At 37.3% G+C, this 18,261-nt stretch overlaps 2 protein-coding genes across 2 annotated transcripts in view; one reads left to right on the forward strand and one right to left on the reverse strand.

The window, feature by feature from the left end:
* LOC146157447 (coiled-coil domain-containing protein 62-like) overlaps positions 1-17,783 on the forward strand; it is a 31,063-nt gene extending 13,280 nt beyond the window's left edge. Inside the window, 1 exon segment of the mRNA XM_083387544.1 lies at positions 17,086-17,783. Coding sequence (XP_083243670.1) covers positions 17,086-17,223 — 138 coding nt within the window. The 3' untranslated portion in view covers positions 17,224-17,783.
* On the reverse strand, positions 175-14,846 carry LOC146157448 (uncharacterized). Its single transcript, XM_083386802.1, has 23 exons — positions 14,739-14,846; positions 14,102-14,321; positions 12,524-12,669; positions 12,062-12,166; positions 11,534-11,659; positions 11,279-11,471; positions 10,941-11,024; positions 10,230-10,431; positions 9,396-9,579; positions 8,921-9,115; positions 8,299-8,444; positions 7,853-7,964; positions 7,501-7,638; positions 7,022-7,219; positions 6,458-6,652; positions 5,881-6,054; positions 5,473-5,640; positions 4,785-4,919; positions 4,296-4,496; positions 3,995-4,117; positions 3,306-3,467; positions 1,068-1,247; positions 175-333 (listed from the first exon to the last, which is right to left on the reverse strand). The coding sequence occupies exons 1-23, from the start codon at positions 14,844-14,846 to the stop codon at positions 175-177; spliced, it is 3,654 nt and encodes a 1,217-aa protein (XP_083242928.1).
* Positions 17,784-18,261: the final 478 nt, after the last annotated feature.

Here is an 18,261-nt window from a genome sequence, read left to right on the forward strand (position 1 = left end):
ACCTAACATGTTGAGCTACAAATCAGTCTCACAAAAATCAGGAAATGTTTGATGATTTCTCATATAATTGTATTGCACCTGCATGAACAACAGTGGTGTTTGATTGATATCTTACATTTAACAAGTAACAGTGTGAGGCACAAAGTTCAAAAAAATCCTCCTAGCAATTTAAAACTATACATCAGAGACAGTAGCTGGTAGTTTCTTTGTGAGTTGGTTTACAACTTCGGTGAGTTGTTTGGTCTGTTGCATCAACTCCTCAAGATTCTTTCTGATTTTCTGATTTTCCTGAGCTATGTTGCTTGATTGCTCCAGCAGCATGCCTTTGGTTTCCTGAAATGAACAAACATATGTGACTGCTGTATGTAATCAATCTACTGGTTTTAAGAATGGTAGTTACACACACATAGGACTAAACAACTTTCTCATCCTCACGTTTTACTTGATGATAACCCTTCGCAAGAACTTTTAGCAAAACAGTTTATTTGGTTGTTTTGTTGCAATAATTAAAACAATATTCTTTTTTGGGCATAAATGTGGTTTCTGAGCACATGTGGAAAATGATTGTTGATTATTAGTAAGAATATCAGAGCCCATACAAAAGTATTAATCAATGAAACATGAACACATATGTGTGTTTACAACTAAGATATCTAGCCCTTCTGAAGCTGCTTTTTGACCAACGACTAAGGTTTATGTATAATTACTACACCGAAAGGCATTGCAGACTCACCTAATCTGTTGATCTATGATACAAGCAGGGCAGGCTAGAAAATAACTAGCCTGCATAGTGAGGTTCGAACTCACGACCTCTGGTCAAGCGAGGTTGTGTTTTTCTAGCCTGCCCTGCTTGCATCATAGATCAACAGATTCGGTGAGTCTGCAGTGGCTTTCGGTGTACCATACAAACGTAGGTATCAAAGAACTCTTTATTTGTTTTTAACATTTCGTCAAAATATTGTCATGTTGAAAATAAGTTATGTATTTAAAACGTTTATAAATGATACACTTTGGTATGGGCTTTGATATTCTTGCTAGATTGTTGATTATAATCTTTGTGGTGTTACCTCATCGCTTTGTAGCACTTTGATGATTCCCTCGGGCTGTAGGTCCTGGTCCTCAAACAGCATTCGCTTTAGCCAACCTTTCTCCTTGTTTTTGTTGGGAAACATTTTGTAGCTTCCCACAGTAAGGTGCTTTCTCGCCATTTCTGGTATAAGAAATTCGACGTCCAAAGCAAGGTTGATCTGGTCAACAAAATTTTGTATTATTTTTATAGTTTGTAAATGCAAACTCCAGACATTTTTTAACCGGAGTATTTTTGACTGGGATCAGTCCCTTTATTATGTGAGGCAGTCACACATTTTTCAGTAGGTTGGTATTTTCAACCTGGCCAACCATTGCTTCTCAGAAAAAACTTTTTGGCCGACTGATTTAGTTTTATTTAGTTGTAACCCATAGGCTACACCGCTACACTAATGCATTTGGACTCGAATGGGAAGCATCTATTGCAAAACGTTTTACTTGTGTCACGTTGTTATGATAAAGATTTGTTACACTTGTCTGGTACGTTCAGGGTGTAACCGACTTTTGCCATCCACTCAGCCACACTTTTGTCCCCACTGTCTTGCAGCAGTTTAAGAGTGCCCGGTACAAATGGATGACTTGACCTCAGTCTAGGCCGGTCAACCGGCCTTAGTAGTTAGTTATAGAGTGGCTGCTTTTCGATGTAGGTCTGCGGGTCATTGAAAAACACTTGTCGATAAGGTGTGTATAAGGCGCTTGTGCCCCACACAGGAGCAAGCGCAACTCGCGATGTTAGCTTTTTTCGCGTTGTCTCTAAATGTTGGCGGTACGTCGTTAGTGATCGCCGAGGTATTTAGGAACGGTGTGACACAGTCCAGTGTTCTTTCGTGACACCTGTGATGGGCCTCCTCCGAGTTGTTGAGGTGAAAGGCCGCCGACACAGTTTTTCCCTCGCTAAGCTTAGGGTCCTCTCCAGGCGCTGCCAGGACTAATCCTTGGGGAACGCCGTTTTTAAGGCGTCTTAGCCTGCTCCGTTGTCGAGAGTTGGTCTTGATGACGAAGCTACTACGGTTTTGTACTAGTTCCACAATCGTGTGAACCATGTGCTCGTCCGAAAGCATGCGCAGCAGTTTGCAGACGAGGCCGCGGTGCCATATCGTATCGTATGCCGCCGTGAGGTCAATGAATACGGCACCAACCTTTGATTACTTGATCCACGTCTGAAGCCAGCCTGTTCGCACGGAAGTTGGACTTGTTAGGCTTTGGGGTCGCAATTACTGTTGCCTTTCTCCAGATTTTTGGAATTCTGAGGTGTCGCAGACAGTTCTGCAGAAGTGAAAGTTAAAGTTGTGATGCAATTGCGTTTGCTGAAATGGGCATTTCTGTTGGGAGGGTATCGACCGGCCAGTAAGTTTGTTGATCGTTCTCCAGGAGTGTGGATGGTCAATGTACTCCACCACTGCCTCAGCCCGTAGGGACGTTGTCGCTTGATCCGTCTCTGGGCCTAGGCGCTGTGCAGGCTCTATGGAAGCCACGGGGAACAGTTTGTTTGCTTATTAGGAGTTTGCACATGTCTTGGTATGCCTGATTTATGGTGGATACGTCTGGGGATGGGAGGTCCTTCGCTTCCTCATTGGTAATGCGGTAATATCGTCCAGTCGGCTTTACAAAAGTTCCATCTTTTTACAGGCTTGCACGTTACTGTTTCGACGAGGTTTGTTGAAGTTATCAGAGATGGTCGCTGCAAATGCCAAGTCTGGTATTGTGCCAGTGTTCTCCAGCGAGCAGAGTGGAAGCTGTAGTAGGCCACTGAGGGAGGCCCAGTTGAAGTGACCAGCGTAGATTGATTGGGGATCACACCGGGAGAGACAGGTCGCAGTCATTTGCGCGGGCGGAGGCTTGTAGACATTTGTTTTTTGCTGGGAAAAGCGACCAATGGGTTTCCTGGAGTAGGATGATCAATGCTTTGTTGTATGGAGCAAGCTGTTTTAGCTGCAAGATGGACATTCCAGCGCCTATGGCAGCAGGAGGTGCTACCCGCCCTAACAAGGGCGCTGAGTTTAGCGTTGGGACCATCCGTCGCTGTGTCTTCCGGACATTAAACTGGGTGTATTTTCTTGACAAATTTTGTTCGGCATTAGCAGGTAATTGCTTTTGCTTTAACAGGGGGGCCACGTGTAGGCAGTTGTCATCCCACGATGCCCACCCCTAATCTTTTTGATTACTTTAAAATGAATATTCTGGTCAATACCTTATGAACAGTCTCTTAATGCTTTTACCTGCATAACCATCTTCTGTTTTGTTGCCTGTTCCTGAATGCTTTTTATGTCATCAACGGCCAAGCCAACCAAAAGATTCATGGTGATTATTGGCATCATGATGAGAAAGAGCAAATAGACAAAGATAGTAACTTCTTTATATGCAACTGCAGGCTTTGTTACCTATAAAGTTCAATTTTGTAGCAAATTAAAATAGCCGTAAATCTATAAACAATATGTTTCAAACAGTGGTTTTCAACCGGGTTGTCGCAGCACCCAGCGTGCCATTTCTAATTCTCAAGGGTGGCAAGTGATATTTGAGAATCTTTATGAATCTAATTGTAATTTCCTACATTGTTAGAGTTTATTGTGTGACACTATAGTGAATTACCTATGGGAAAATTTTGTAGGGGTGCCGCTAGCCATAAAAGACTTCGGAGTCGGGACTCGAGTAAGACCGCGTAAAACTACCCGAGTCCCGAAAGTGTAATAATAGCAAATGTGAAATATTTTTTAACCATGTAATGCGGGTGGATCAATTATGACACCAATATGAGTGGATTGCAGAAAATCCACCTTAATTTAGTTGCGTAAATGGGTAAAGTACAGGCTGTAGAGTCGGAGCTGGACTCTGGTTTAAACCCTCAAAATTAGTAGGTTTTTAGGCTGTTCAACTAGAAATCATTCCTATGAAAATAAAGTAAACTTACACAGTGGTTGAACTCGTCACAAATGGTGATGTCATCTGCAAAGAACATTCCAGCATAATCAAGTTCCCCAATCATCATGACTAAAGTTTTCACCATAGACTGCCATGTTGTATGAAATGTTGCCTGGAATAAAGAAGGTTTACTAAACCTTGCAATTCCTCGAACCTTAATTTGTGCTTTGTTGCTTAATGTGCCATGTTAAAATTTAATGAAGTTTGCCCAAATAGATAATATCTAAATGTTGGTACTATTTTGCCGTAAGAACAAGTTTGAATTAAAATAATGCCTGACAGCTTCTTACCTCATTTTGGAGCATCATATAAAAGAACAATCCAAATGCAGTTGTGAAAAGCATAAGAGTAACCATGAACTTTGCGAAGGTCTTGAGAATGTCAAGAAGCATTATAACGTAGATGCCCAGGGTTGGTAGTTTTCTCACAAAGAGTGCTAAGGTTAACCAGGATGACAACATACACACAGCAGCAAGTTGCCATTGCCAGTTCTAAAAAAATGCAAGCTTGGTGTTGGGAAATAAATTTTATTTACAGTGTTGTTAAATCAATGTGAAAGGCTTTTGTTCGACCAACTCCCAACATCCATAATTGTTGTAGACTTTCTTTTTTTAAATTTAGTTATAATGGCTTTTATATATTAGCATATCACATTTTTGTAAATTTTTCTACTAAAATCAAAATCACAAATGTAAATCAGGGTTTGAAATTATACAGCCAAAAAGGGAAATACTCGACAGAAAAGTGAATTTATATTTGTAATTCACTTCCGTTCAAACCTCCTTGATTCCTGTCACCGACGTTTGCTCGCTCCAGTCTATAATCACAATAAGCGCAAGAACATAGGAAATCACTTCCAAATAGTTGTCAAGCGATGATAAATAACCCAACCTTGCTTGCCAAAATTGAAATATCTAGGGAAAATATTAACTGTTGGCATTTTTAGGTAGTAACTGATAACTAGGGCCCACCAAAGTCATAAAACAAAGTTTTTGTGTGTCTGAAGAGTTATTTTTGTAAAAATGGTCAAGGTAGCATTGTAAATCAGGAACTGCGACACAATTAAACCATAATAACCCATAAAAGAAGGAAATATGTCACAATGTCTACTTGGATCAGCAGTAACTTTTATCGCAAATTGTCCATTTTTTTTATTCATTGTTAGTTGTTACGTATTTAAATAATTCTTATAAAACACTTCCTCTTCATAAACATGGTCTTTTCAAAGATCAACAGTTTGGATTTTAGAAATAGCCTACTGACATTCTGTAATCCAAAAAGCCAATGCACTTTATAATCCATAAAACACCTTGACTTTTCGACAAAATATTATGTTTGGGTAACTGGCATCAATTCAATTACAAATAAGCAAATTTTGTTAGGTCAAAATAAAGTCAAAATTTTATAAAAATAAAAATGGCCTTAAAAGGGCTTTCTGTGTAAAGTCATTTAAATTAGGATGTTTACCTCTTTAAAAAGACTTATGCATGATAAAGTTCCTATCACAACTGCTAGAAACATCATGAATCCATTTTGTAGGTTTCCATACTGACAACAGTTGCACTTGTTTAGGTTCCAAATTGGATTCCCACCATCTCTTACAACGAAGCAGGCATTTTTGCCAGATCCAATTATCTGTTCAAAATCAAAATATAAAACAAATTGCAACACAGTGAAAACATTTTTACTATGGCCTTATTAGTAAACATTTATCTTGTCATTTTTAAGCTTAAAATTAATATGTATATCTGCATTTGTATTTAAATATCTTTAAGGTTTAATCGCAAAGCCAATTTGCAGTTGTTTGTTTATTTGTTTTTGTCAAGTTGTTCAAAGCATGGCATAAAAGTAGCCCACTCACTAATGTAAATATACCTGAACACTGTATGGCGGTGGCAATGCAAGGAAATACAAGGTCAAGCAAAGAAGATAAAAGCTGTAAACCATCAGCAGTGCGTAGTAAACCAGTCTTCCGTACTTATTCCACTTAAACTGTAGGAGTATTTTTACCAGTGGGTGAGAAAGAAGGTCTGTGTTGCCATATTTTACCTGTGAAATAATAAGAAAAAGCTTTATGCGACTAAGCCTCTGTTTGTGATTCCCAGCAGTATTAGACAATAGAGTTTGATCTTAAACTATTAAAAAGACACCCAATTCTTTTTTGCACTCTTAATATTTTTTATTTAAAAATCACTCTTATACCAGTTCGACTCCGGCCAAATGTGTGTGATTCGCACTTAAAGAGGTGTCATACAACTCATCCATTCACAAAACATGGTTGGAAAATATCCACCTTATGCTATCCCGCCTTTACAATTTACGGTTGGCGGTCAAATTAGTTTCAAAATTTGTAACTGCGCATGTCGAACTTGGGACTAGTAGTTTTTATGTGGTTTTACTCGAGTTCTGAATCGGACTCCGTGGCCCTGTTTACAATGCGACTGGTTCTTACCATTACTGCAAGTGGATGATTGTTCCTCAAAACGGTTTGATCGTTGGTGTAGGGTTTTGAAACGGTGTTAAGGAGTCCGCTCATTTCGAAGCAGGGGGCATGACCGTGGGACGTGGCACTTTCCCCACTTGCTTGTAATGATTTCCATGTTGTTACAGAATAGGCGTCGTCGACAAACTCAAAGTCAAACTTGATCTGCAACACACATTACAAAAACTTAGTTTTTTATGTTAAAAGAACAAATTATTAATTTTAAAATATACATATTGTTTAAGTGACAAAAACAGGCTTTTTGATGTTGAAACTTACACTTGACTCTTTTCTAGTGTTAGTCAAAGGTTTTCATATTATAAGGTTAAAGAAAAAATATACTCTATGACAGACACAGCAACTCAACATTTCCGTTGTTCTTTTTTAACTTTCCCAAACACCCAAAAACGTTTTTCTATCCCAGGTTAAGAAACTAATTAACTCAATTTTATAATGAAAAATGCTTAATTAAGTCATTGAAACGCTGGTATCTGATTGGAAATGTCCCCAAACTTTCCAGTTTTCTCAACTTACATTGTATTCCCTGTGATCTGACCCGCGGTTTGGGCTTACTTGGGTGCATTTTGTGAACACAATTTGGGCAATGTCTGGCATAGCTCTGATAAGTTCCCTTAACGGAGTCGTCATGCAACTTTGAGTTTCAGGGTTGTATCTTGAAGAGCGAATCGCCGCCTTCCATTTACTGCTGTCAATAATTGCCCTGACACAAGCCTGTAAAATTGAGTTGAAATTTTGTATCAAGGTTTTTCAAACTAATAATGTTTCAGAATATACAAGGTGGGCAAAAGTAGGCTTACAGTTATTCCACAGGGTTGGCTTGGAAGAAGAGATAGCATTGAATAGCCACCACGCTCACCTGACAAGGTGTATGAGAACAACCCCAAACTGTAAGCCTACTTTTGGCCCACCTTGTATACATTTTTTTGCAAACACAAGTCGGCTTTGGTTTTATCACGCATTTGTTTCTAATTGCTGGTTACGATGCTTTAAACCTTATGTCCGTGTTTAATTGCAACATCTAGGGCATTATTTCCCTCCTCATCCACAGCTGAAACCGGTGCATTTTGCTGAAGTAAAACTTTTACCATATTTGTGCTGCCATTCTCACAGGCAATGTGCAGTGGATTAATCTGAAAAATATGTTTAAGAAAAATGACTGAAGACCCACTTAATCTTAAGTCGCTGTCCAATAATTTATCAGTTGTCCCAGTCAACTCCCAGTCAAGTCATAAATAGAGCAAATCAACATCAAATCACTAAAATATCAATAAAAATAAGAAGTATGTTAACAAACATCTAACATTGTGCAACACATCAATATATTTTGGTTTTGTTCCATCTTACAGTGCAGGAATCATTAAAGTCCATGGTGGCCCCGGCATTGAGCAGTATTCTTGCACATCTTGTGTAGTCACTCATTGCGCAGAGAACCAGTGCAGTGAGGAACATTCGATTTCTAAAGAAAATAAACTAGAATTTATTATAAAAAAAAAACAAGAAAAAAATTTTTAGGAAGAAATTATTACCCTTTACTTGATGAAAAGATGGACACTCATTTGCGTTCAATAACTGAAATCTAATTGGTATGACCGGAGGTCGTGAGTTCAAACCCCACTGCAGGATAGTTGTTTTCTAGCCTGCCTTGCTTGCATCATTAATCGACAGATTCAGTGAGTCTGCAATGGCTTTCTGTGTACACTTTACTTGATTATGTTTATTTGTGATACAAAGAAAAAGTGTATTTTTCCTAAAATTGATTGCCTTTTGTCTAAGTATCTTAAATTTACAACCTTGAATCAACATTTGCTCTGTTTTTGACGAGGAGTTTAACCACTTCTTCCTTTCCCGACTCTGCCGCCTCCATTAAAGGAGTATTTCCAACTTCACTTTGGTTTAATATCTGTGTTTGGTCCCTTGCCAGAATCAACTCAATAACCTGTGAAAATTGTGTTTTTATCATTGTAAAAAAAACGGAAATAAAATATTGAAAGAGAGATCACAAAACTTGTAGTTTTTCGTAAAAACAGCATAAGACGACTATAGATAGATATTACTAAAACAAGAGGCATATTGTAAACGCATACTTTGCAACACAACACCCTGGTTACCCGTTTTCATTTTTCTGGTTCTAAACTAAATTAAAGTAACAAAATGCTGACAGATAATATTATTACATGTCTTTGAAAATGGCCGTATTTTGTCTAACTTCAGCCATTTTAATTGCTTTCATTTCTGTTGAAGCACGGTTGATCAATACAATTTGTCTTTATATAGTGCTACTTGATTACTCTGATATTACAAGATATGTGCATTTAAACTTAATGTTATTAAAACAAACAAACATTTCCATAGGCGTCCCTAAAAAAATTGAGAAGCGCCATCCTAACCTAGTAATGCTTTAATAAATTTTACCTTCACATGGCCGTTTTTAGCTGCCAAATGAATTGCTGTTAATCCCTCTGAATCTTTAATTGACAAGTTGCATGTTTCGATTAAGACCTCCACAACTCTATGATGACCCCTTGTGGAAGCCAGGTGTAGCGAAGTTTGACGACGATGGTTTTTCTTGTCAATCAATTTATTCATGCTTTCACACTTGTTTAACATCTGAAAACACATAATGCATTTTTAGTAGACAAAAACTGAAATTAAAACTAAAACATTTTGCTTTGCACAACAAAATTGTTCAATAATAATTGTATAGAATATAATTTTTTGGAAAATGACTGTCAATTAGCTACAAATTAACATTTTGTTGATTATAGAAATTTAATACAGCATGTTAATTTTCAATGGTCTTAATTTCTGCAAAGGCCATATTCACCGCCTTTTTTGTACAGATTTTCCCATACTTTTAAGGGTGAGACTTGTATCGCCAAGCTCTCACCTGAATGACGTCCACTCTGTTTTTAAGACTGGCCCAATGCAGACTGGTCATCTTGTCTCGGTCCTTTGACAATATGCTGCTTCCCTTGAGAATCAAGTATTCTGCACACTTAGTGTTGCCGTTTCGGCAAGCTGCCATTACCGGAGTCATGCGCTGCTTGTCTTCACAATTTAGTTGGGCGCCCCTAAAATGTAGAAATGGATATGTGATAATGGGAATCATCTTGACCCTTGCAAGATAAATGTCGACCTTAATTTCGGATCAGTAACAGAAGTTATACTCTAGCAAAGCTAGCAATTAAGGTCAGACACTATTAAAATATTCAAGAACTTTTTATAGTGTCTCACCTAGATTGCTAGCTTTGGTAAAACCTAAAAATAAAATTTAATTTTTTGCTAAAAAAATAGGTAAAGGAATTATTTTTGAACTAATACACGTTTAATAAAAGTTTTAGAAAAGTGTTTTATTTCAACTAATTAATCCCCTCCCCAAAACAGATTCAGAATGCATGATTTGTGTCAGAAGGTTTAAATGACTTATTTTCTTATACACGCATTTCAGTCTAGCAAAGCTAGCAATTCAGGTCATACACTATTAAAATATGTATCCGACTAATACTTTTTATTCAGATAAGAAACTTTTAATAGTGTCTCACCTAAATTGCTAGCTTTGCTAAAGTATTTTACTGGCAACCAAAGTGTCAGAAGGACAAAAGTTTTAGAAAAGTGTTTTATTTCAACTAATTAATCCCCTCTCAAAAACAGAATCAGAATGCAAGGTTTCAATGACTTATTTTCTTATACACGCATTTCATACTTGAACATATGCACCTACTTTTCCACAAGATGCTTGATAACTTCAAGTTGGTTGCAGTTGGCAGCTAGGTGAAGAGATGTCTTTCCCTTGTTGTTTTGTTGATCCACTTCGCAGTGTAGTTCAAGACAAGCTTTGACGATCGACAAATTTCCAATTGCCGAAGCGAAATGGCAAGCAGTGTTGTCAGTCGCTGTTACCTTTTTTGCCAACTCTGAACCACCTGTAAGAGTTAGCAGACGTTTGCCACAATGGCTTTTAAATACTTAGAACTTTTTGTTTAATTTTTCCATGTTTATTTGGAGTTCTGGCTGAGGGTGTGAAATTTTGTAAAATAATAGTAGTCATTTAGAGCTATTGCTAAAAGGATGGTTGTTTCTCAACTCGCTCCTCTCTTATTTGGTAGAGCGACGGTCCCAGTATGGCTAGGGGTTGTGAGTTCGAACCTCACTGTAGACTAGTTGTTTTTCTAGCCTGCCATCATTGATCGACAGATTTGGTGAGTACTAATGATATGTAAGTCATAATCGTTGGTCACAAAGCAGCTTCAGAGGGGCTAGATCACATTTGTTGAACACATATATGTGTGTGTATTTTTCATTGAATTACTTAAAGGACTAATACATGTTTTTTACAGTATACGGTTGTCAGTTAAACCTATTGACAGAAGCCAGTTTGCAAATTCAGTATGGTTTTTCCTAGCAGCCATATGTAGTGCTGTTTGCCGAGTACTGTCTTCAACTTCTACCATCTTGGATGTTGGAATATCAAGCTCCTTTGATCTTTCGAATAGCAGTTTCCCAATCTCAACATTGCCTAAGATAATAATCGCACATGATTGCCAAATAAAGAATTTCAATGTGATGCCAAATAAGTGATTAAAAATAATTTAAAATTTGAAGCAGTCGCTATATGACAACTTGGTTTGTTTATAATTTCATTTATTTAACAATTCACCGTGTTTCATAAATTACTGTTTAGAAATATTAAAGAAAAATCGAATACTGAGTATTCATTTCCTTGATTTATTCAATAATTTTTTTCTTGAATTATTTTTTTTTAATGTTTACCCTCCAATGCAGCATAGTGTAGTGGAGATTTGCCATATCTGTCTTGCAAAACTATGTCTGCACCAAATTCGATTAAAACTCTTGCAACCTGTGGAGTGTTATGCCATGCACATAAGTGCAATGCAGTCAAGCCGTGGTTGTCCTTTGCATTGAGAAGACTGTGGTTTGATTTGGCAAAACATTGTGAAAGATTCTACAAAAATGTTTCATTAATTTTTTTTTTAATTTGAACATTAGATTTGTAATTTTTACCACGAGTGCTGGCAATTTCCATTTTAATGGAGATCTTTTGGGTTGGAATAATAGCAGTTTGATTGCAGCGTCAATATTTCCCTTTCGCGCTGCCCAGTGTAGGGGCGTCATATCACATCTGTCTACCATCTAAAGATAATATTCAATTCTGGTTAAATGCTATTTAGCTTGTAGTACTTGTGGAGCCTCGTCAAATTCAGACTATAACAGCTAGATAATTCTGTATATACTATTCCTAATTTTTACAGAGAATTATTTGGCTTGGAAATTGCTAATCTTAATGTAAACTAATCAATGACATTCTCATTTCGAAATAAATTTAAATCTAAATAATTGCTGTAAATAGATTAAAGTTGGGCCTAGTTTATATTTTAGTTTAATTTTTAGTTTTTAAACTAAAAAGCTCAAAAAATTCTACTCTAATTTTGTAAAGTTGAAAAGACTAGTGTCCAGTTCTGTTTAAACCTGCCACTGTTATATTAATATATTGTTTTCCACCAAGATGTGATAAAATTCAATATTTAAACCTACTTCTTCAATCCTCCAATCTTCTCCCCAATCCAGAAGTTTTTTCACTGTTGTTTCTTTTTCCAGGCAAGTTGCAACAAACGATTCCAAACCTTTCTTGTCCTTAATCTGTCAAAAATGTTTTTGTGTTTAGCATGATTAAAAATGTTGAAAAAACTTTTGTATTCTGCTTATTTTTTCAGCATTTTTAGTTGGATTGGGATATGCTTCGCGTTATTTCAAAACTCATTATTGGAGTGTATTACAAAAGCACCGAGTAATTACCACTATATTGTTGTTGGAAGCGGGTAAAAATTGAAATATAGAAAATTGGGGCACTGGTCTAGAATCCTACTACAACGCATATTATTTGGGTTTGGGTGAGCTGAGCAATGTTATTAAATAAGAAATATAATAATACATGACCCACCCTCACCAAAACACTAACCGACCCCCTAACTCGCCGAAAATCGTATTCTTTCTTACATTTTTCGATTGTCTGCACCATTCTTGCGTTTGTGCTGACGACGATGCAAAGTGCAGTGGTGTGGCGTCCTCGTCATTTCTTGCCAATAGGTTTAGTTCAGAGTCTTCGATCAAGGCTAGATTGACCGCAACCTGGTCCATACAACCTGATGTTGTAGAGCATAATGGTTGGAGGCTGTAGTGAGGCGTAGTAAGAATATCAAAGACCATAGAAGTAGGTGGCATTTTGAACGTTTCGAATAACTCGATATTTATGCATGTTCAAAATGATGCCTAATTTCGTATGGGCTTTGATGTTTATACTACGTTATACATTACAAGTAACTGATAACACATATATTCTCTGTGTCTAATTCGGCAGCCCCGCAGCCCCGCACCCCCTTGGAAGAGTTCTCGCAACCCTGGTCAAGAAACCCCGCCCTTAAGTTTATAAGGGATCAGATCCGATCCGATATTATTAAACATCCCTACCGTACGGTCCCTGTATGACCAGAGGTCGTGAGTTCGAACCTCACTGCTGGCTAGTTGTTTTTTTAAGCCTGCCCTGCTTGCATCATTGATCGACAGATTCGGTGAGTCTGCGACGGCTTTAGGTGTACTAATGATACGTAAGCCGTAAGCGTCGGTCAAAAAGCAGCTTACGAAGGGCTAGCTCGCATTAGTTAAACACATATGTCCAAGGCCGGATTTAGGGTACTACCTAGGGCAGGGATGGCGAACCACTGACACCACACATACCACACATTTTTAGTGACCCACCTGTCTGTCTAGAAATACCGAAATGTTACCATTCATTTTCAGCAAAGGATAATGTAAAAAAAACAATTCTTAGTTAGATAGCGACTGCCTAATCTGTGGGTTGTGCAAAAGTGTCTTAAGGATGATGAGTAGTAGGCCTACTTTAACAAATGCGTGCAGAAAAGCAGACATCTGAAAGCATTTTCGCTGTAAAATGTGAAAGGTTTCGATCCTTTAGGAAAAATAAGGAGTTTGCAAACTAAAATATCTGAAAAACCTGGATATACCAAGCTGAAAAGCTTTCTGCTGAACTCCTGCAATCCTATTAAAAAACAGGGAACCAGGGCGATATTACTTATTTGGAAAATGGGCTAAAGGTCGTCCAAGAAAGGTTTACGACACATGGTGCTGGGCCGCGAACTGTTTTATAAACAAAATTTGAGCCACAGAATAAAAAAGTTTGGAAAACACTGGCCTAGGCAATAACACTTAAAACGACGCAGCAGCAAAGTTTCGCGTAAAATTAGCATATAGGCCTAGTTAAAAATATATGACCCACTTGTGCATTTTGTAAGGATTAAACGTGTTTGTGACCCGCGCGAAGGACCTAATTTTGCAAACCAAGCTACAAAAAGTAATAAAAATACTCACACACAATGCACGTATTGACTCGAATCAGTCATTCATTTTTAAGCAAAAGCTGTGCTGTACTGGATCTGTACTATAAGCCAAAAAAATTTAGAAAATTTTTCCAGGGCCCAATCCTAAAGCCTTACTAGCGTAAAGGTTAACCCGGCACTACATAATGTGTGTATCTTTCATGGAATCTCTATAACTTACCCTTGTTTTTTGGCACCGAATAACGCATGAGGAGGTCGCATATATGGACGTGGTTGTGTTGGGCGGCGTAATGCAAGGCACTCATGTGTCGGTCGTCCTTCGCGTTCAGTCGAATGTGGAGGATCTTCCGGTAGTATTGCGTGCTCATGTGAGCGTCCGTGCTTTTGTGAATCAGCTTCAGCGCGCTTTCCAGTACACACGCGTCGCCCTGCTTCGCCGCCTGTGACGTAACAATAGGGTCGGGTAAAAAGACATAATTAGTCAGTGCGATATTGAACTTTTTTAAGTCGCAATGTAAATTTATACCGTAAGCGTAAACCTTTAAAATTGGAAGTGCCCGCCATCACCCAAAAATAATCACAAAGGTTTAATACGATAGAAAATTGCTTTATTTAAAAAACACATAAAATTGCCATTATCTATAGTCTTTCATGTTTTTGGTATTTTGCCAGGCTGTTGATGCTAATTTTGGCTTAACCATCGTATTCTGTCTGTGTTTTAAATAAAGTTTTTGATCTTTACGTAGGTATAACACCTGAAATAAACAATTATATTAATAATGTTGTTCTACCTCTTCCTTAGTTGAACCGTCGTATAATGAAACATAGTTTTGTAAATGCTGTCAAACTCTTTTTACCTGGTGAAACGACATAGCATGCTCGAATGTCCTTATTTCCTGTGTTTGGTCCCTTTGCAGAGTCAGTTCCAAATCGCCCCATCCGTGCGAAGCAAATGAAGCCTCCATTTTGCTACGTAGTATCAGGATACCACCAAGGCAAAACACCTATGTTTTATATCTTTCTTTAACCTTTATTAACCAATAAAACACATTTTAATGAACACAGAAAACAAAGTCTATCGAATCGACATATAGTGATTTATAATATCCGTTGTCCTACTTTATTTACCGAACACAACGCTCAACCAAATCGTGCGGCCTTTTAAGGAGCGAATTTGCTTAGCAAAATTTTGAACCTAAGTTATAAGCTTCTTTTTTGTTTACGAAGAGCAAAATATTTTACCTTTTAGCTAATCTTTCAACATCAGTATACGTTTAGCTAAAGCAACCAACTAAGCGTCCTGATAAAGGTTAAATACATTTTCTGTCGACTATGCGTCACTTAGTTTGCTAAGGTGCGTGAATAATTGTGGAATCATAACACTATCCCTGTACGACATGTTCGTTCGCCGTTCAGCCTCAAACGTATGCCGAGCACTAAAAAAAACATTGGTGTCAATGGTTAACATGGAACTATACAAACACAACATAAGCGCGTTTAAATTTATATTTTTATAATGTTTTCTAGAGGTGAAAATGAATGAAACACTTTAAAGCGGTAGTTTTCAAACGTTTTTAGTTTGCGGCACACTTTTGACAGAACAAAAAAACATAGTGACTTAACAATCGCCCTTAACACACGGCAAACTTTATTTAAATGTCTTAATACTATAAATTTTGTAATGACTGGTAACGTATTCATGTTTGAAATGTTTACGAGAATGCATATTTGTAACATAAAAAACTTATTTCTCAAAATTAGAAAGTTTCACGGGCACACTTAACAATCTTTGAGGGCACACTAATGTGCCGCGGCACACAGTTTAATGATCACTGGTGTCTTTAAAGCGCTTTTATCAAACAGTCTTCCATTATGTCCCGATTTTGTCCGACTGATTACTTCTTATTCTACCTAAAATGCACTTCTTTCAAATTGAGCCTTTTTACAGTTTCCAATGGTTACACACATATACTTCAAATTCTTTCTTCCATACTCTATTAACAACTTTGGTCACTACTTCCTGATATTTTGGCAGCAATATCCCAAGTCATAAAGAAAAACTTGAAAAAAAATAAACTTCAACGGATCTTTGTCAGTAGATGATTGACATTTCCTTGCAGCAGTAGCGGAATATTTTGTACGCGTTTTCAATATATATTGTTTGCTTTCCATCCTAGAGAGAAGGAGGCGGAACACACATTCATAATGTTATATAGGTATAAAATGCTGAAAAAATTGTTAAATATCTGTCAAAATTTGTGTCTCATATTTATGGCTATAACTTTCAACCCTAACGCACTTCCTTCTAACTGCACTCAAAATTTGTGAAACCTTGTGTCTCGTCTGGTAGAGATGCATTTAGGTATCAAAAGTATTGAGTGTTTGTAAAGCGTTCGTTGCAGCTGTGATTGGGCCTGAGCCAATATTAGTCTTGCAAACATTTTCATCTGTTGCACCACAACATATGCAATAGGCCAGTGAACAATAACCCCAGCACCTGCTCATTACTCGCCAGTAGTTCATATTTGCCTAACAGTGTTTTAGTGTGACAGTAAGGTCGTGTAAATAAGGTTCTATTGTGTTTAAATTCTGTTTCACCACAAAGGTAAATAAATTAGTGTAAACCGGACATCCCTAGTCACAACGATACTTAATTTTCAAATTCCTTTTAATACCGTCGCTCTACCAACTGAGCTACAAATGCTCAGAGAGGAGCGAGTCGAGAAACATCATTCGCCAATGCTTGCTACATTAAAAAAAGTCTAGACCAGTAGATCTCAAGTAATAATATTTGCCATACTGTTCGATGTACGTGGTGCTTTGGTAATTAAACCGTCTTCTATATACTCGTCTGTAGAACTCGCCCACCACCAAACTCCAGCCATCGTTGTGCTCTCTTTAACCTTGGGTAAATGCAATAAATTTAAACAAAACTTAAATACTAAAAAAATGCTGCATGTATTGAATGTAATAACGTTGGAGAAACGAAGGCTGAGGCAACTGAGAAAAAAACAAAAAGCTACTTTTCACGAATGAAGAATGTTTTTTCATGAATTAAGATTTTTTTTATGTGTGAAGCTATATGACCAATGGATTGCCATAAAACTCAGAACAAAATTAACTAAGAAATGCTAATAATTATTTGCCAAACTGTTCGATGTGTTTGGTCCCATGGTAATTAAGTTCTTATATACTCGTATACAGGAGCCGAGTTACTCGCCGACCACGAAACTTCAAAGGCTACTCACCGAGTCCAGAGAGATGGTTCAATGTCTGGAGAGCCAGGCAGCCCTTCCCTCCAAATCTTACGTTTCTCGGAACACCAACAGAAGAACCTACTAAGACATTTTTTGTGATTGACAAATTATGACAATAATGATGGCCAGCCGGCGTTTTCAATTATTTTACTAATCAGTAACCATATATGTTATCAATACCTTGCATCAAAGTTTTATCAAAACACGTTCTTCGACCTTTTGACCAAAACGCGTCAATTCGAATAAATCAGGGGTTCTTAAACTGGGGTCCATGGACCCATTGGGGGTCCGTGAGGGTCTGCGAAGGCCAAATTGAAATATTATTTTATATTGGTTTAATTAAAAATGAAACGTTTTTGCACTGAATGTATTTAGACTCTATTTTTCTTTGACATTTTGTGAACCAAAAAACTGTATTTCTAAAGTCTATTGTATTGTGACGTCAATTTATGACGTCATTGTAGAAAAAATTCTTGGGGTTCGCGATAAAAAAAGTATAAGAACCCCTGGAATAAATGGAAATTTAATTTAAAATACTTGGGTAAAGATTGATTCAACCGGCGTTGTAATTCGCCCATAGTTTTTGTTTTTCAGTACAATTTCATTTTACACGTTAAAGCAACATTATGGAGAGTAGAAAAAAGGCTTCTACATATCTCTTTATTTTGCTTCAGTTTTTTAAATGAATGTTTATAAGGCGACCGACAATTTAAATGGCTGCTTTGCAGGAAAACGTATGGTTTTTCAACAATTGTACCCCTAACGTTATATTGCTGTCGCTTGATGTCCAATCCGACCTAATCCGAATTGTTGTTTTAGCAATTGTAGACCGATATAGCCGGTAACGTGTTTATGTGGTGTTAAACAATATTTTTTATTGTCGAAAATGGTACAAATCCTGATTTGCGTTGTGTGTAATATTGAGCTATAATTTAAACAGGGCGTTATTAATTTTATTCATTTAATTTTTTTTTTCCAAAAACACTGTAGGCCTGTAAAACTGTGGCACCTTCTGAAGCTTTAATTTCGCCGACTCATTTGTATCGATGTCAATTTGCCACAGTATTACGTTTTCATTTTTTTAATAAAACCTATTGGGATCTGTTTTATTTCGCCGAAAGCC

Source organism: Ascidiella aspersa, chromosome 4 (assembly GCF_963924565.1).
Source record: "Ascidiella aspersa chromosome 4, kaAscAspe10.2, whole genome shotgun sequence".
Taxonomy (NCBI): Eukaryota; Metazoa; Chordata; class Ascidiacea; order Phlebobranchia; family Ascidiidae; genus Ascidiella; species Ascidiella aspersa.

What these genes read in the sequence shown, in the direction of transcription:
- LOC146157448 (XM_083386802.1), bottom strand. Translation starts at nt 14,846, where the DNA reads ATGGAGGCTTCATTTGCTTCGCACGGATGGGGCGATTTGGAACTGACT. An exon ending in ACACTATGCTGCATTGGAGG is followed by an intron (nt 11,025 to 11,278) that starts GTAAACATTAAA and finishes TTATTATCTTAG; the next exon opens with GCAATGTTGAGATTGGGAAA. An exon ending in CAGATCACAGGGAATACAAT is followed by an intron (nt 6,653 to 7,021) that starts GTAAGTTGAGAA and finishes TGTGTGTTGCAG; the next exon opens with ATCAAGTTTGACTTTGAGTT.